This window comes from Clavelina lepadiformis, chromosome 1 (assembly GCF_947623445.1).
Source record: "Clavelina lepadiformis chromosome 1, kaClaLepa1.1, whole genome shotgun sequence".
NCBI lineage: Eukaryota > Metazoa > Chordata > Ascidiacea > Aplousobranchia > Clavelinidae > Clavelina > Clavelina lepadiformis.
Genome location: NC_135240.1, coordinates 24,203,451 through 24,222,892, shown reverse-complemented (window position 1 = coordinate 24,222,892; position 19,442 = coordinate 24,203,451). Strand labels below are relative to the sequence as shown.

Below are 19,442 nucleotides of genomic sequence, written 5' to 3'. Positions count from 1 at the left end.
GCTGCTTTCAAAATGCTCGCTGTTGGTAAGAATTGTTCCTCAGTTACACACTGCCTAAAATCCAATGTCGTCTACTTTATTCATTATAGTAGGCCTAATTTCTTCCACGGTTGTAACCGTAATTTCGTTTCACACGAAAATTGAGTTTCCGTATATAGGTGCTTCATTCCGTATTTCCATGCAGAGCAGGACACGTAATCTGACAGTCATTTCAAGGACACTCGCAGCATTTTATGTCTATTCATTTTTAAAACTTCAGCCCAGGCTTTCTGGCATTTGTAATTTTGGTTGAGTTAAAGTGAAATTAATTCAAGTCTTTTAACAAAGTTCTTTAAACACTTACCTTTTATACTATGTTTGCCACCAGCATAGGTAGGCAGTACCGCGGTACTATAGTACCGAATTACTGTACCGCGGTACTTTTTCAGTACCAATACCGGTACCGTCGGTACATTTTTTGCCAAGTACCGGTACCGTTACCGACGGTACTTTCAAAGTACTGACTTCCCACCTCTGGCCATCAGGCATAATTTCAACAACAGAAAGTGCGTGATGAAATTGGTGATTGAATTTTTAATGAAACCAACGTTTCGCAAACCCATGCGGGTGAGCTTCGTTAGGGTAGATTACAATAATAGAGAATGATATAATTAATTTTAGAGAACCTTTTTTGATTAGACTTTTGAATTGTAAGTAACCTGTGTGGATGAGCTTGGGTCAGGATCCTACATTTGCTAACACTTCACTAGGTTAAAGTTAAGCTTGGAAGTTATTGTCGGGGTATCATACGTCGAAGGGAACCGGATGGTGACAGGGTCTTCTTCACTACATACACTTCCACTACACGTTATGCCTTTTGTCGTTAAAAATTTGTTAAAAACCTTTATTCTTCAGTATCGGTTATGCCATACAATATAGTTTACAGTGCAAACAACTGGTGCTAGGGCCACTTATTCTGGCTGGATAATTAGGCTATTTGTAAAACACTGTTTTTCATGATAGTGCTGGCAAGTCACGCAGGGTTTTGTAATTTGCGCTTTACGAAATTACAGTGATCAAGAGTGAATCATCACAAAATAACATATCACAGTTATTAGGATCGCCGTTTTCCTTGACGCAGTAAGTTGTTGATGGATCCTAACAGGTGCGAAGAGGAGAACAGTTTTTGTATAGGCGCAAGAAACAAAAAAGTGAACGACATACGTACCAATTTTGCAGATAACAAAACACAGCAGGTAAAATTTTGCAATAAATGCATTTGCAGTTTGACAGTAGTTTAAATATTCTAAGTGCAAAAGCGTAATAAAACAAACAAAAATTGACACACAAGCAAAATGCTGATAACCTAACGCATAAATGTCGCTACGACTTAAACTTTACTGTTGATACAAACATAACAAAGACCCGATCCAGTCCTAAATTGATCAAAAATCCAAGACTTGTTGGCTAATCTGTTAAAGCCAACGTACACGACACCGCCTTTGGCAGCGGAAAAACTGAGAGACGGACCAACCGTACCCCACATGCCCGCGTTATTGTTAAAGTCAAGGTAATCGTCGCGAAGTCGAATAACCACGTGACTGTAAGTGGAAAAGACTCCAGCGTAAGTGCCCGGTGCTGGACGGTTTGAAGAATTCACCGGGTGTGAGCGTACACCAGCAGTCATCCAAACCACGGTATTTGAACTGCTGCGTATACAAAGAAAGTTTTTTGAAAACGCCTTTCGACTGACGTGCGGACTAGTCGATAGACTTGAAGGTTTAATTGTATGAAACATGGAAATTTTAGCTTTACTTGTATGTCGTTAACATGTCTTCAAAACCGGCAACTTCTTCTCTGATGTAACTTGCTCGGGTCAAATTCTGTATCCCATTTGCTCTATAATCACCAATATCGAAGTGAAATTGGCTTGGTTGGTCAGCACCGTACCACAGGTCCAGTGTCACCTGCAATAGAAAAATGACACACATGAGCCTATCCACTCTTTCTAATATACCAATTTTTTGTTAGAAGTATTGTCGCTAATGGTAATGTTTTCGCTTGTTCAACGCGAGAACCAGCAGCCTATTGTAGTTGTGCAGCATATAAATGTAGGCATATAGGCGTACTGAGCTTAGTCCGGTGTCATTGACGGCTACAAGTGCTTTCATGTTGCAAAGATGTTGTCCCGTTGTATCATTGAACTCACGATCACCGTCGGATCTTCGCGGATTTGATACTAATTTAGCGTAGTCTTCGCCAACGTCAAAACCATGTTTAACGCCTGTTCGAAGGTCGATAGCTTTATCACATCCTACTGGCGCGCATCTACCAGGTTTACCTGCAGAAACAATCTAATGTAAGGGTTGTTGAATACGGTTACAACACCGGGCACGTTCGCGCCAACAGGCGGCTGTGTGGCGTAAAGGGAAATAAATCACTTTATTGTTACCATTGGTTTTGGAAAATTTTGAATATATGTTGATATAGTATTAGCCGCCGGCGGCATTATTCATGTCATAATGCTTTAGCATGACGTTATGATGACAAAACTCTGTAGTTTCTGCTTTCCGCATGATAGGAGTAGAGTACAGTTCATGCCCTATCATTTGGCCTAAATGTGAGAAATTAATTGCCCATATTATTTCAACAGTAAATGACGTGAATTTATGTTGTTGTTGGGCAAAAGCTCACGTTCATAAAAAAATCTCTCTAAATTTATTGCTACTTTGTCTGATAACCGTTACTATATTGTCCGCCAACTTTAAATAGTGTTGGGCGCGAGATGCAGTAACGGTTTTAAGACGAAGTCAAGTGTATGTTGTATAGGCTCATAAAAGAAAGACTTGAAGGAGTCATTGTTTTGAACCTAATCAGCTACAAAACGCAAGAATGAACTGAAGGACTCGTCGGTCTTTGAACAAACATACTTGTCTCTGTAGACAAGTGTTCTAACTTATAGGCTATAAATAAAATTTGACGCTTGAAATAGTGTCACGATGGTTCTCCAGAAATTCTCCTGAACTTCTTTTGCTAGGTTTTGCACTTGGTAAAGTTCCACTTTAACATTGTGGAATTAATTTAATTTACGATTTCAATAATGAACTTCAAAAACGCTGTTTGTAATTAATGAGTTTGTGGCGGCCGGGCCACCCCATTGGACAATTGTACCTTTAACTTTTCGTTTCCTTTCGTTGATTACCTTTTTTTTATAAGCGTTGCGTTTTTAATCTCACGGTATTACATTTATTACGATTATCAGTTCAACTGACTTCACGTTGTTTAGTTCTGCCAATAAACTTTTGATATTTTTTTTATCTGTTGGCCCTGCTGCTGAGCACGTGCAATGCCGAGATGTACTGGCAAACTTCAGTCTCAAGTGGGTCAGATATAGGCTCCGTTATTTCGGGCATATTCATCTCCAATACCTCAGACGGCCGCAAGTTAATTTACGGTACTTTTCAAAACTTGTGCCTTTGTCAGTAGTCTATTACAATTTTTATCAATCGTTCACACTTCGTTTGTCTCTTTGCATTCCATGCGGGTGCAAGCCTGCCTGTACTTGGCACTCCATGTTTCGCATGGATGATCTGTTTTGAATGAGTAACCCCTATTCATCATGGGCTATCGCACTCCTATCAAGAATTTTAGGACCCTTCATTGGGTGCTGCCACCCCCAATCAGAAAAGCTCACTTTATAACTAAGTATTAAAAGTTGTTAGTATAATCCCATGTTACCTTTTTTGCAAATAATTACCTTGCCACAATAATACGCCGTTTCTAGCGGTGCAAGTGAACGTGCCAGACGACGACAGCTTAAATTTGGGAAGACATTTAGCGGTGCAGACCGATCCCGGATTCTGGAAATTAGTGCAGAGGTATACACCGTTGAATGTAGTGGGTGGTGGCCCGGAACAGGTCGTTGAAGGGGTGCATCCCCACGACGTGTTTGATAGCCATTTCAAACCTGACGTGCATTCCTGTAAAATATACCAAAATAAAACATTTATGTACGCATTAACTTTTGTTTCTGTAGCAGCAGTAGGCTACAACACAGATGGTCCTCTGGCAAGCACCATCTCACTTGCCTTAACCGTATCTCCAAAGGTTACGTAACCTGGTCGGCAAGTCAGGAAACATCTGGAACCTACATTGTAGTAGTTTGTGCAAGTTATTTTGTGGGCTAAGTTACTACCAGAAGGAGGGCCGCATGTTGGCGGAAAGCAGTAAGCCGTTGGTCCGGACCAGCTCCCGTTGGCAAGGCAAACACTGCAACAAAGCATTAAATTACCATCGGTATATGAAGCCGCCTTAAAGAAGCTGGAATTTGCACCTATTTCTAAGGGTTTCTATTAGCTTTGCCCTAACCTTTCTTGAGGGCCCGTTAGTTCATAACCAAACTGACAACCAAACGAGCAAATTGATCCGATAGCATTTCCGTCCGAGCAGTTTACGCGGTGAACCTTGGAGTGTTGATTGCGTTTCAGAAACGCAATTGATGTGAAATTGGGTGACGCAATATCCAAGTTAGCGATGTTAGTACTCAAACGTACATCAAACATTGATCGTACAGGAAGCAAAGGGCATCGGATAGGCACACATTCCTTGGTAATGTCATTGGGAGGGGACCAGGTTCCATCTCGGAGACATATTCGTTTTGGGGGATCTTCGGAACTTCTGGTCTCACTCCACGATGCTGAACGAGTACCATCTGGACACTTCAAGGTGCACACGCTACCCACGATACGTAGAGTACCGGATTCTGCACAATGTGATAACGGAGGACACACCATCTCTGCAAATGGATAGTGAATACCGGGTAACGAAACTCTTTTTTATTCCGCTTACACGGAGATTGGTAAGCAATCTAAATCATGTTAACCTACCGATTTCACATAAGTCGCCCACATATCCCAAAGCACAGTTGCATGAATATCCCATGGCCTGATTTATGCATGTACCTCCATTCAAACATTTGACATCGAAATCAGAGTGGCAGTTGTCTATAATGACTTCACATCTGCTTCCAGTATAACCAGGCAGACAGGAACAACTAAGAATTGCAAATTTCTTTTAGTGTAGCTAAATCAACTTCCATTGATCGAAAAACAAGACAAGTTAACTTGTCGTTACACCCTCTAGCGGCCTTCCACGCGTTATCGCGTTGTTGGCAAAATGATCACAACACCAGGAAAAAAAATCGTTTTTTCAGTAGACCTGGAACACTTTGCGCTTTCGGGTAAAAATGTGAGCTTGGAATAAAGACCGGGGTAGGCTATTAGGCCATTTTCACACAACCCACATATAAACGAAACACCAGCTTTTAATCATGAACGCACAGTCACAGAGTGCAAATATTAAACATCCTTATAACAATCTTGAAACAGAAGAGCAAAATGTTGAATGTCAAAATGGAAACGAGAATGTTGCGAAGTAACAGGACGTTTGATATTACAAACAAGCAGTTAATTCGCATTGATTCATTATAAACGAACGACTTTTTACACACAGAGTAAGATATAACTCAAGTTTTAGAGTTATGGTTTGTGGTTTTTTTACAAATTAGGAAACATCTAGGCAAAATTATTAGCCCAAAAATAACAAAGCAATTGCTAGACCCCGGGACACTTCGCTCCTGCGCGTGAAAACGGTCAACATTAGCGTGTTAAATTACTATACTAGTTATTACTACCAATTATTGTACTTGTCAAAAAATGATTGTAGTATGATGCAATTTCCTGCGGTCTACTGCAAACCCTTATCCTTGCTTGCTTACCTGTAACCAGTTGAAGTGCGCGTGCATGAGGCGCTGTTGAGGCAGGGGTTCGGTTCGCATGCATCTGAATTTAAATGGCAGGTCGATCCATCCAAGCATAAGCACATATAGCTATTAACAAACGAACATTAGCGAGATTAAATGTAAAGTTATTAAACGTTGCAGATGAAATAAATGTTGAGTGTATTTTAAATATTTCTATAGGTAGACAATTTTTTTGTATATCTTTAAGCTGCTTTAAGTCACAGTTAAGGCTACAACAACAGGCACCTTCCGCTCAAGCTGATGCATTCCTCTCCATCGTTGCAAGGGGATGATTGGCAATGATCTCCGATTATTTCACAGTTTCGACCACCGTGACCGTGCGAACATATGCATTTGTAGGTTTCTCCATATTCAAAACACGTACCGTTGTTTTTACAAGGTAGTGATAAGCAATGTGTTTCCCTTAGCTGTAAGAGAAAATATAAGGTATATTTTGTTGATACATTGATGGAAGTCTTTCGAAAAATATTTTAATCAGGCTTGCCTTTAGTTTTCTGTGGTTAGTTAGAGGCAAGAATAAAATTGCTTTACCTCACAGTGTAAGCCCGAATAACCTGCTGGGCACTGGCAGGAGTAGGACCAACCACTGTTAACGCAAGTGCCTTCATTTTGGCAGGGAAAACTCAAACATCTGTTCACGGGAATTTGGCAGGTTTTGCCAATAAATCCGTCCGGGCAATCGCATCGAAAGTCATTTAAAAGGTCAGTACACTTGCCTTGGTGAATGAAGAAATCGGGTAAATGCTGTATGTTCTTCGAGAGCTTATCTTAGAGCAGTTTCTAGTGTTCTTACCTTGATTCTTGCATGGATTTACAGCACATCCATCTTTGTGGTTTTCGCAGTTTATGCCTTCGTAACCGTTAATGCAACTACATGTATATGTCCCGGGAATATCTGAAATAAAATCCAGTTGCGGAGTTAAAAACACGTGTTGGTATAAACATCCTAATTAAAAGGAATAAATCACCTTTCGTTTACCTACACATATACCGCCGTTCTGGCATGGACGATTGTTACATTCGTTTTCGTTTCTGTCGCATCGGTAGCCGGTCCAACCGGTAGGACAATCACATTCAAATTTGTTTACCCCATCAATGCAGAGCGCTTCATGATAGCACGGATTCGAGGCACAATCGTCAATGTTTACTTCACATTTCCTTCCTTGGAAACCTTCCGGGCATTCGCATCTGTACGAAGACATCAAGTTAGCAAATAGCCTATAGGCTACATACCGGCAAAATATTTGCAAATATAACAAAGATAAATTCTTCTCATCCAGAACACCCTGTCTTCCATTAAAGTTTGCAAATCTTTTAAATGATAAAGAAACAACTTAATGTATCAAAGTTTGTTTTATAGCCTACTTGAAATCGTCGATTAGGTCAATGCACATGCCCTCGTTCACGCATAAGCCTGGAACGCAATCGTCAATGTTTGTTTCGCATCTTTCGCCGGTAAAACCAGGACGACAAACGCAAAGGAAACTGTTTATTCCATCCTGGCACACTGCTCCATTCATACACGGGTCGTCCAAAAAGCATTCGTTGATGTTGTTTTGACAAATGATTCCGGTGAAGCCAGACGGACATATGCAGTCGTAACTGGAAAGATATTCAAAAGTATTTATATAAATGTCTTGAAGGCAATATATAGCTCTTGCGCTGCTGACTTGGTCAATAGTTACGTCTTGTGTCAAACGATGCAGTAGTACTTCATGGACTTGGGGCATAAAAATTGAACAAAGAACTGCAAACTAGAAATTATTCTGTGGGATGATATACCACCATACTTGCCTGAAAATATCAGTCTTTTAGTATTACCCTTTTAGAAACCGATTTAAGGAACTTTCTGCGTAGACATGCGGACTTGGACTAGATTTGTTTAGCTTTATGCAATTAGAATTAGAGCGTATTAACCTATTACTAATTAAATAAAATTAAAATTTAAGAATTTGCTAAAACAAGAAACTGAACTAGAATTCAAACTAAGTCGATTCAAAGTGAATTTTTTTTGTAAGAGTAAGTTTATCCGTTTTTAGGTCAAATTCTGTTTGCATACATTTTTGCAAATTGTTTTGTTATACTCTTCGCTTTTCCTCGAAATAGATTTAAAATAAGGTTATACCGCTTGTATATTGACACTGAGGGGACGAGGCAGTGTGCAGCATTTAGCGGTTTTGTCTGTGTTGCCTAGAGCTTTTTGGCAAAGCCTATAGCACTTTGATTTTGATCATTTTGTTCCGTGAAAGAGCTCCTTGTTTCACTTACAAAAAAACTCCGTGAGACAAACTAGCATTTTTGGCAAAATCGAAAATTAAACTAGAATTAAAATTACAGCATACAAATTTTCGCAAATTAGTTTAAAATTTAGGACATTTTGCTCTAATTCATTGAATTAGACAACTAGAATTATGTAATTTTCCAAGTTTGCAGACATGTAATGTGGACATAATCAACATTTGATATTATTTGGTCAAGTTACTCCTGTTTGCTGGTGACATATAGTTACCAACCTATCAATCCCGTCCACGCAAGTTCCCCCATTAAGACAAGGAAGAAGAGAGCATTCATCAGTTTCCTCCTCACATAACGTCCCCTCGTATCCGGAGTTGCATCGACATTTGTAACCATTTACTTTATCTTCGCAAGTGCCATGAAAACTGCAGTTCGCGTTGTTGAGAGCGCAATCGTCCACGTTTATTTCACAGCTGTCACCTTCAAAGCCGTCCACGCATCTGAAAACAACGCATGACAAATGAATTATCTTAGAATAAAGATCTATTGTGTCAACATAGATTTAAAAATCATATATTTTGTTAAAACCAAGAAGCTTTTTGAAATGAAACGTGTGTTATTGAAATCAGTGGTTTCATATGTTTGGTAAAGAGAACGTCAAAACTCTTTTAGGCAACTTGCAATACTTGCAAGTGTATTCTTCTACGCCATTTACGCAAATTCCGGCGTTTTGACATGGTTCCGAGAAGCATTCGTCATCGTCTAATTCACAGTTGTCTCCATAATAACCTGACTCGCACGCGCAATGGTAAGTGTCGTCGACGATGGTGCAATTTCCCCTATTTTGGCAGGGCTGGCTATCGCAATGATCCAGGGAAATACCACACTGCAAACATCAATCCAATTGCAATAGCAAATATACTTGGTGTAAGATCATATTTTGTTAAGTGAAAAAGGTACCCTTTCTTCAGTGAAACCTGGCGCGCACACGCAGGAAAATCCCGCCGTTTCATCGATGCACATTCCTTTGTTTTGACAAGGGTCTGATCGACATTCGTCCGTGTCCCATTGGCATCGCAATCCCTCAAACCCGGGAGCACAAACGCACTCAAAAGTTCCGTTTCCGTCCCGACATTCAATGGCGTTGAAACAAGGGTTAGAAGCGCACTCATCTACATTCACTTCACAGTGCGCTCCTTCGAATCCCGTTTCACATTCACAGCTAAGTTAAATTGACTGCGTTAAGTAGCTTAGTTATAAACTTTCAAATTTTGTTAAGATATCACGACAACAACTACTGGTATTAACTTATTCCATTGCAATAAGGCGTTAGCAAAGATCCAACAAAAGCATAGTGGATTCGACTTCTTACCTGAAGGTGGCAATTCCATCTATGCAAATGCCACCATTTAGGCAAGCTTCTTCGTAGCAATCGTTCATATGTGTCTCACAAAAACGGCCTTCAAATCCGTCGTTGCAAATGCACATAAACTCGTTCTTTCCGTCCTGACACGTCCCGTTATTTAAACATGTTACTCCAAGACAATCATCAGCATCAAGCTGACATTGTTGTCCTTCGAAACCTTCTAAGCAGTGGCACACATACGAGTTGATAAAGTCCTGGCACATGCCGCCGTTGCCGCAAGGATTGGAGGCACATTCGTTTGTATCGATCTCGCAATTGTTTCCCATATATCCGGGTTTGCATTTGCACGTGTAGTTGTTCGTGACGTCCCTAACAAACAGAAACAAAAGTTAGCTTATACAGCGCTGCGAAATCAGCATCAAGGATGAAACCAAAACCTAGGATTGGAGTTTATGTTAAACGCTAAGGTTTAGTTGTCTATGAAAAATGTTTATTGGCTTCTTACGAGCATGTGGCGTTATTCAGGCACGGCATGGAGCCACAGTTGTCGATATTCTTTTCACAGGTAAGACCTTCATATCCATCGGGACAGTCACAGCGAAAGGCATTTACAAGATCAGTGCAGTTCCCATCATTGCAGGGGTTCGGGTAACAATCGTCAACGTCGATCTCACACGTTCTCCCTTCGAAGCCTTGCCAGCAAACGCAACGAAAACCGGCTACGCCGTCTAAACATGCTCCCCTGTTTTGGCAAGGAATCGACGCGCAGTCATCTTCGTCAATTTCACAGTTTTTACCAATAAATCCAGCCGGGCATGTGCAACTAAAAGAAAAATAGCGGTCAAAGCTATGTATAAGAGTACGAACGAATTGTGCATGTGGGAAACGATACTTGTCGAGCAATGGAAGATAAAGACATTTCTTATACAAGCAAAGAACGTAACCCAGTAGCATAGGGCTAGCACAAGTGACAGCTTATCTTTATGGCTACCTGTACGAACCGGGCGTAGTTTCGTGGCATGTGCCGTTGTTTACGCATGGATTTGAATAACATTGTCCTTCAAAACTTCCACAGAGATGGCCACTGTATCCAGGAGCGCATATACAGAAAACTCCATTCACCGAATCGTAACACGTGCCTACATTATAAAGCATTGCGTGTTTTGTCATTTGTCAGCCATTAAAATTGGACGGCAAAGCGTGACATGGAAGGTCACGATATAACTTGAAAGGCTGATTGGAAATAACCAAGCATTTGGCAAGTTCTAATGATCTAAATATAACTCTTTTTCCGTTTTTAAATCTTACTACTGGGCAGTAATTTTCTTGGCAGATTTCCGAATAATTTTGCACATCTAATAAACACGAAAACGCACCACTATTTCGACAAGGTTTGCTTGCACAGTCGTCAATGTCCGTTTCGCAATCCTCTCCTGTGAATCCGCTCATGCATTGGCAAGAATAGCCGAGTAAGTGTTGGCTGCACGTCCCATTATTCAAGCAGGGATCGGGTTGACAGCGATCCATGACGGTTTGACACCGGTCACCCGTGTAGCCCTGGCTACAAACGCATTCGTAACCTGCATCAAATGGAGAATTTAGCTTTAATTGTAAACGAACGTCTATTTCCTGACAAAAAGGTGATCCAAATCACTTATGTAGCCTAAGTATAAGTAGATTTGCGTGATGCTAAATTTTAACAGAGCATGTAAACGTTCCGCAGTTATATAATGCCTTGAGTAAGCGAGTTTGTGCCATATTGTTTATCCTTTGGCAACAAACTGAGCGGCCTTAAGCCCATGCGAGCAGCTCGTGTCAAATAAGAACTAATTACATGACAAGCTCTGCTGATATAGTTGTGAAGCAATTGTAAGCAAGCCGATAATGTGTCAGTCAATTTAGATTTATTACCTAATTGCCGCGTGCCGCAGCTCACTTACCGTCATGCTGTCCGATACATGTAGCATTGTTCAAGCATGGATTTGAACCGCAGTAGTGGATTTCGCATCTGTCACCAGCAAAACCTGTCGAAAACCAGGTACAAATAAACTTGACAGCTTATGTACTTATTTGGAAAAAGGTATATCGGGTTCGGTGCAAACTTGACCTATAGCGCAAACAACATAGCATTCATTTATTTTGAGTATTTCTTTTTTGCTCATCTGCTAAGATGTGCGTACTAAGGTCAAGTATTCTGTCTTACCTCGGGCACATGAGCAGGCGTAAGAGTATTCACCATCAATACACGTTGCTCCGTTTAGGCAAGGGTCACTGTGACAGTCATTCACTCTCAGTTCGCAGCTGGTTCCTATGAAGCCTTCTGCGCATGTGCACGAGTAACCGTTGAGTTGGTCGGTGCATATTCCATTGTTTTGACACGGATTCGGACTGCACTCGTTTGTTTCTGTGGAAAAGATCGCGTGCAGGGTTTATCAGAAATTCTATACTACATCAACAGGCTAATGCCCTTTTCATCTGGTAAAACTACTGACATTAATTATATATTTGTGGTGCAGAAATATTACAAAACCTGATTCTATTACTGACACGGCACAAACAAACAACAGAGTCGATTTTGTACCAACCTGTACAGCTTACTAATGGGAAGTCCCACGACGCAGTGGCGAAGCTATCTTGGCGTTGACATGTATGACGACAATTTAAATAGTCGCCGTTTGCGGTCAACTGTAATAAATATAGCTGATCCGTATTTTGTGATACGATATAATAAGGAAGAAAATACTTTAATTGGAAAGCGGGAATTTCTAATCAGCTCACGCAAGTGCATGGTGTTTCTATATGTAGCCGCAGACCTTATTATATGAGTATGAGAAACTTACCCGAGCTTTCTATCACATTTTTTCATTTGGTAGTGACGTAAAATGTTCCAAGTTATAGCTTGTACTCACTTTGCAATTTCTCTTGCTTGTGTGTCCGTTTATGTGATACCCAGGCTTGCAGGAAACCTCGCAGACGGATCCTATATTGCTCTTGTTGCTGCAGCGTGTTTGAAGCCCAGGCACAACCTCCATTTCTTCGCAACCTTTCTCTGCAGCAAGGAAAGAAGAATATCGTCAAGCAAATACCTTTCTTTGCCTTTATTCCCAAACAATATTTCCTCCACAGACTTTGCCCAATAAATGATGTATAACAACAGCAAAGATCTTAAAAGTATTAATTCCATATCAAACAACAGAGCCCGATAAAATATTACCTGTGCATGTCCAGTTTGTAACGGACCATGTTCCATCATAGTAGCAAGAGCTCCTCGTGCTACCCTTCACTTCAAACCCCCGACAACACCTAGCAGTGCACACTGAACCTGCCTTGTTCCCGTTGGTGCACTGGAGATTATGGCAACGGCTAGGATTTGGAAGGTCACTTTGTGGGCACATTGTTCCCGCGACGTTCGCTTCAGCACCGCAAAGTTTTCCAGCAACTTCTCTAAAAATACCTTTCACTGATTGCGGCCGCGGTTCATCGAAATAAATAAAACTTGTTTTACCGGTTTGTTTGTGGATAGTTTATAGTGTTAAAGTATTTTATTTATACCGCTCTAACTGATATTTTCATCTCGGGTCAAACATAACAAACAAACAAACAACAACAAATAAAAAAACAAATCCGAAGCAATATTTCTCACCAAGAAAAAGCAATTTCGTACCTAATGATAGAAAGCAACTGCACGAAATGTCCGACGACGTTTAGAGCAAACTCTTTACGTGATGCCAGCTTGTTGATCTGGGTGTGATCTGAGCCCATGAGACCGATCGCTATTACCTCCGATATTTTTTGAAGTCTTTTCGATGGTGCTGAAAAATTAAGTGCAAAAAATTACGCTGCTCACAGAATTGTCTGTTTGTCTATTACTCTATTGCGTCTATGGGTAAAGGACTTAATGCATTGCATTGTATCCTTAATGCTAATCGTGAGAAAAAGGAAAACTCGTTCACTATTGATTGATATGATATGTTGATTGATTGACATGGAACTTTCGATAAATCATTAAAAATTATACTGTAGACACGTTGGGAAAGCAATTTTTGCAAATAGTTCATTTGTGTGAGAAATTCCAATTGTAGGCGCTCCATCAGTAAAAACTAAAATTTATTATGCTCTCTTACCATCAATCGAGTCACTTGCTCGACCGTCGGTGAGGATTACAGTGACGTGAGGGTAGTTTGGTCTTCGTCCTGAATCGACGCCAAACTTGTAATCAAGAGCGTAATAAAGCGCCCGTCCAGTGTTGGTTCCATTTCCGTCGTATGAAATTCCATCCACAGCCTAAAGCACGACATGTAATTACCTTTTCCAGATATCTAGACCCACTTATTGCTGCCTTTTCGTTTACTGTTAATTGGGAGAATTTCCCTTAAATTTTCTTTAATTTACTGACTTGTAGAAGAGACAGCTTGTCCGGGTATGTGTTGTATTCCCATAAATTGTAAACTTGTCTGTTGAAGCGGATAATGGAAACCTAAACAGGATGCTCCGTCTAGTTATTGGATTCTTTTTCATAAAACATTCATGTTTAAATGTTCTGGTTGCCAAACGTATAACCCTGTACGGAGTTATACAATTATATTATTATATCTCAATTATACACCGGAACAACATTACTAAACAAGAGACTGCATTCGAAAAAGTAAAATTTGACAAGAACTCTAATTATGCTCCATGATACCCTTGACTGTTTAGTTTGTTTCTGATAGTAAACTTATCCATAGATCCCAATAAACGATCGCAGCAATATTTCGAGTATATTTGTAGGTTGCTAGAATTATTCCAACCGATTAGGCGTTAGGAGAATTAATCCGATTAGAGAACTGAACTTTGCCATGAGGGTTACCAAATCTTACCAGGACTTTTTCACGGCCGACCTCAAAAGAATCTATCAAACGGTGGATAAAGTCCTTCATGTACAAGAAGTTGCCGTATCCAATGCTGGATGACGAATCAAGGATGATAAGGAGGTCGAAGTTTGCCGAACAAACTAAATAAAAAAAAATACAAATTTTCAAGGAACTTGAAGTTTAAGTAACAAGCCAAGTGTGTAATGCTAACAAAATGGCACCACATCAATACCGCCGCCAACTTTACTAATTTATTTATGAATTTTTAATTTCTGCAATTTCACAAACGTAGGCTTTGGTTGGTATGAGCAAAACCTAAATACTTTTCCTGACTCGTCACATACCGCTACATGTAGACATCTCGCCGGTCCAGCCAGGACCGATGATAGGTCGGTATTGGCAAATTCTTGTTCCACTGCCGTGCAACGAGTAGCCCCTTTCAATGTCACAACGAAACTTGCAAACCGATCCGATTTCGTTCGCGTTTGTGCAAATGAGTTTTCCGTGCTTCGGCGAAAGTAATGGAGAGCATGCTGTAATGATGAAAGATATAGAAAAGTGCAGTTTTTTTTATCTTGTTTGGAATGTGATAAGTTTCATGCGGTTAGGTTCTTAAGCACATTAGGATCAAGAACGTCACAAAACCAGACCAGTTTTTGTCACACCAACGTCATCGTCGAGGTTTATTAGGCTGTTTTACATTTTGTTTTTACCAACTTTTGTTAAATGTGCGGCGGTAAAATGGATTTCGGTGTAATAGTTTTAAAATATAAGCTTTAAAGTGCAATAGATTTGGAGCCGTGTTAATTGCCAAACGTCACACGGTACATGACGTTATCGCAAAGAATTAAAATCTTGCGGCTACTGTAAACTCGTTCATGGTGTAACTATAAACAAACCTACTCCGTTGGCCTAACTATGCTAGCAAACGCAAATGAATAAGCTGAAAGATCTATTAATAATAATTTCCTAACAATACCAGTAAAGGTGTTTGCCCCGCAGGATAAACGAATGCGTTTATCTCTTTTCTTTTATGGTTAACCGGACGAAGGAAACTCCCGAAGTCTCACTTTAAGTTTAAACACAGAAAAATAATTGCGTGCGACGTTTTGCAATGTTGTCAAGGTACAAAGTTTCTATAATGTCTTTTTAAACTTCTCAATTATCTATTTTTCGTAGGTTACATACCACAGGTTACGTTGTGTAAATAAACTTATCTCATTTTATCAGCTTTGCTAGAAACTGCAGTGAAAAAGAAACAAGGGCTTTGCGTAATTAGATTGCTAAAATTCGTTTAAAATTTAATCCATAATTCCGGTAAACTTCTAGCAACTTTACCTTTTTCACTTATAAAGCATAAACAAACAGGTAGATTTCATGGTCGTGTGTCAGGCGTAGGCCCATTACCCAGACAAAACGCTATCGATGTCATTCTTTGTGCATTATCACCAACACAAGAAATTAAATAGACAAATTTTTGTTTCAGTTTCTTTCAAAAAATACAATATAATTTTATTTGCCATGTTTTTTTCGTGTATTGCAACTTGCGATTATGTCACAGTTACTTGGAACAGATATACATGATTTTCTAGGTTGTACGTCCTTGAAAAACTTGCTGTGCGTTACAAAATATCTTTAATCCTTCGTCATTAAGTGTAACTTGACCAGACCAAACACCGCCAGTTTTACTAAAATTAATCAAAACGACAAATTCATGTAATCTGAAATGAACTTTAATAAAATTTATCCAACTACCTTATAAAGCATTATCGAGGTAGGTTGGTGTAACCGCATGATTTATTACAACAGCATGTGTAATGTGTAATCTCAATTAACACGCCTATTGGTGTTTCATCACTGAAAACTCTTATGTTAACGTTTGTGATCGAAGGTCTTAATCAATAATATAAGTATTTGCTTTGTTTTCTTGGTTTTCTTAATCCTAAACGTAATGCTTCTCTTTCATCCAAAGATGTATTCGTGTAAGCTTATTTATGTTGATTGCAAGGTCAGCAGCAAATGTTAAGCTCTGATCGGAACTGACCTCTGCATTCCACGGTTAAGTCAAACATAAATCAAGGAAGGTCAAATTAAGTTAAACGTTGGTGGTAAAACCAGAAGATAGATTTTAAGCGATAATGCACCTACGCATTTACAGATGGAAGAATATTTTTCTTTCACGTTAAGAGTTTCAACTTACGCATTGCTTTATCATATAGTAGACCGGCAATATGTGACTATCAAAGACTATACTCTATATGTATGGGAATACTTTTACTACCAGAGGTTGGGTGAAAGTGTTGAAAACTTCTACAAACGTTTATTGTTTTTTGTATCTCATTTTGAATTTTTCTTTCAAAGTTTGGCTTTAGTTCAAGTTCACCGTTAATCACCCAAATAATTTACTAATGCACAGGCCTGTTAATGTTTGGTGAAACTTTTCATACCTGGGTCCTCATAGACAGCCCTGACCTCACTCTGCAAGCTGGGAATGATCGTATGAAGTTGATTGTAGCGGCGAAGCTGGTAGACCTTCCAACTGTTGTTAATTTCACCGTTTGCAATAATTTGAAGGGCGGCTAGGTCATAATTGCCAACCCCCACGCAAAATATTATGACGTTCTGCGTAAAAGCAATGTAAAGGTTATTGTGACTTGGAAATTTGAGTAACCTAAAAGTCTTAGAAAAGCGCTTGGGTGATAAAGAGTCATGATGAAAATAAAAATAAGTACAACACTTGAAAAGTATAGGAATAAACTTCACCAATGAATATAACTACAATTCTGCAAAAAAGTGATAATATTAAATTAAAAACAAAACAGATATGACGACCAAAAATGCAAGTTATTACATGAAACACGAACAAAAAAAAGTATTTCCACCATAAAATGAATTAATATTTTAAGGTGATGTTATCCAATAATTACTCGCCCAAAATTTGAATAATTTTCCGCCCAACCAAAGGACCTGATTAATAAATATACACTTCAAAATTTTGAAAAAGGTACAAAACAAAATTAGACGTTATGTACTAATGAATTGCTAAAAGCTCATAAACAGCGATACATCAGCTTTTAAATATAGCAACTTCCAGAGTGAGTCAAAGACTTTATCAATATTTTTCGGTAAAGTATTGACCGTAGTAATGAAACAGTCCAAAATTAATCGTCAATAACTTTCCAAATATTTCCTACTTGTTTTCGGGCGTATGATGACGCGTACACGACCTGGTCTGCTGAACGTCCATCTGTGAGGAGGATAATGATCTCTTTCGCGTTTCTCCCCGATCTTGCGAAGTCGATTTTTACAGTTTTGTTTATGGCGGCGCCAGTAAAGGTGCCGAATCCCTTGAGTCAACGAAATAATAAACATTAACAGCGATTTTGTGGCTGATAACAACCTCTAACGAAACCAAAAATGGTCTGTCTGCTCTTAAGAGCAGGGTCGAGGCTTGCTTGACTGAAAATAAATTCTGTTTCACAAAAAAAAATTGGATTTTTCCGGTAACTTTGATGTTACTGTCTTAATTAATATCGCCATTGTACCGGAGGCTTACCATGATCTTCATTGCTTCCACTCGACGATTAAAACATCTCGTGCTGCTGCAATCATTTAATGCCACCTCAGTCTTTATGTATCTCTGATTGTCCAAAGGGCGATGGCGGTACCAGTGTGAGTATTGGACCACTCCTATGCGCATGTTATCTGCGTGCACAACAAGTCATGGACGTAGTTAGCCTATATTTGTTGATAGTGATTGTACGAATTTACTTTTGAAATGAGAATTACAAAAGTTATTTTTATTAAGATTCACCTGTCATAACCTTAAACTTTATTGTACTGTTAAATGTCATAAATAAAAATAACTTAATATGTGTAATAGGTTTTAATTTCAGGTATTCATCCAGAAATGATGTTACCATTAGAAATGTTAAACGCTGACGCCACGGTTTTGATCCAAGGTTTGACAAGTCTGAAGTTTGAAATGCCTTGGGAACCCGAACCATCAATAAGAAAGATAATATCAACTTGAGTCGTATAATCTGACAATACAAAAACAAACAACTAAAAACACTCATAAATATACTGAAACAACTAATTACGATGTGTCTTCGTGTTGTAGAGATGTATTCAAGCGCCTACTTTGCATTTCGAATACGAGTACGCCCAAGTTATAAAAACATTCGAATACTTTATAACCTTTTGACGAATAAGAAAGTTTAGCATGCGACATTTTGTAGCAAAATTTGATCAACTAAGGTGTGCTACAACATACATCCCACACCGTAAGTAGTACACTCTACATACACCGTAAGTAGACAAGCCCCGCTTATACCGCAAAAGATACCGTAAATAGTCTCATTCAGTTCCGAAAACATTTTCTACTGTCTTACCTGACATGGCGTCCCGCCACTTTGGAGACACCAAGTCAGAAGTTGTCCTGGAAATTAAGTCTTTATTTGGCGTAGCGGGGTGCGGAGACGGGAGTGTAGCCCATCTCATGGATAACCCGCTTTGTGGCATGAACAGCAAAGTCGCGGTCAAGATCAAAAAATAATCGGCTGGATAGTGAATGCTGATTACAAATGGTCGTTTTGAAAACATTTCTTACCAGGTCGAAATCTTTCACACACCAAGACCTAGTATCAAAAACTTACATTTCCTGTAATATAAAATCATAGTTAGTCAGCATGAGAGATTTTCAGACAAAATTTTTAATTAACGCACAATTTGTAGCAACGTCAGATCAAAAACGTAATTCTCATTTTCTTGTTGATTTTTTCGTAATTTAATATGAAACATATAGGCCTGTACTGTGCAAAAATTAATATATTGTCGCTTACTGGTTGAATGCATAACTTAACCTTTATTTTTATTGTTTCTGGGAAACTCACAAGTTAATATTAGCGCTGTCAAGCTAACAGCGTTCGGTTACCGTGATTCAAAAGCACATGTACAGGCAACATGATTTGAAGCGAAAACGTTTGCAAATGCTTTATTAACATAATGTCAGTCTGTGCGAGCCAAATGTAACCGCACGAAAATGCCAGCAGCCTTTTCCGCTCAACAGCTACCGAAAATTCAATCATGTTAAACCATTGAAATCCACTGAGTCCAAGACTGAAGAAATCAACCTTAATCGTCAAATGTAACCATACTTTCTCCGCTCATCTTTCGATTAGAGAAA

General features: G+C 39.3%; 1 protein-coding gene across 2 annotated transcripts; it reads right to left on the bottom strand.

Annotated features, from left to right (window-relative positions):
* Positions 1–1,012: 1,012 nt before the first annotated feature.
* LOC143461226 (uncharacterized) lies at positions 1,013–18,913 on the bottom strand. Of its 2 annotated transcripts, none has more exons than XM_076959062.1 (35): positions 18,649–18,913; positions 18,175–18,297; positions 17,811–17,959; positions 17,449–17,601; positions 16,702–16,876; positions 14,599–14,787; positions 14,261–14,394; positions 13,798–13,878; positions 13,526–13,685; positions 13,066–13,213; positions 12,616–12,845; positions 12,311–12,450; positions 11,987–12,086; positions 11,605–11,805; positions 11,342–11,425; positions 10,778–10,981; positions 10,393–10,540; positions 9,907–10,224; positions 9,408–9,770; positions 8,996–9,257; positions 8,722–8,921; positions 8,314–8,535; positions 7,166–7,402; positions 6,780–6,988; positions 6,594–6,695; positions 6,332–6,516; positions 6,026–6,207; positions 5,756–5,866; positions 4,866–5,032; positions 4,348–4,774; positions 4,068–4,248; positions 3,737–3,959; positions 2,109–2,320; positions 1,795–1,946; positions 1,013–1,688 (listed from the first exon to the last, which is right to left on the bottom strand). In XM_076959062.1, the coding sequence occupies exons 1-35, from the start codon at positions 18,857–18,859 to the stop codon at positions 1,370–1,372; spliced, it is 6,702 nt and encodes a 2,233-aa protein (XP_076815177.1). In that variant the 5' UTR covers positions 18,860–18,913; the 3' UTR covers positions 1,013–1,369. The 2 variants fall into 2 exon arrangements, with proteins under 2 accessions (XP_076815177.1, XP_076815184.1); XM_076959069.1 differs by having other exon boundaries at positions 1,013–1,685.
* Positions 18,914–19,442: the final 529 nt, after the last annotated feature.

Excerpts from the sequence above, each read along its gene's own strand:
- LOC143461226 (XM_076959062.1), bottom strand. The coding sequence starts at position 18,859 with ATGTTTTCAAAACGACCATTTGTAATCAGCATTCACTATCCAGCCGAT. Across the intron at positions 12,846-13,065 it reads CAGTTGCTTTCTATCATTAG|AGAAGTTGCTGGAAAACTTT; the intron begins GTACGAAATTGC and ends AGGTATTTTTAG. Across the intron at positions 4,249-4,347 it reads CTAACGGGCCCTCAAGAAAG|TGTTTGCCTTGCCAACGGGA; the intron begins GTTAGGGCAAAG and ends GCTTTGTTGCAG.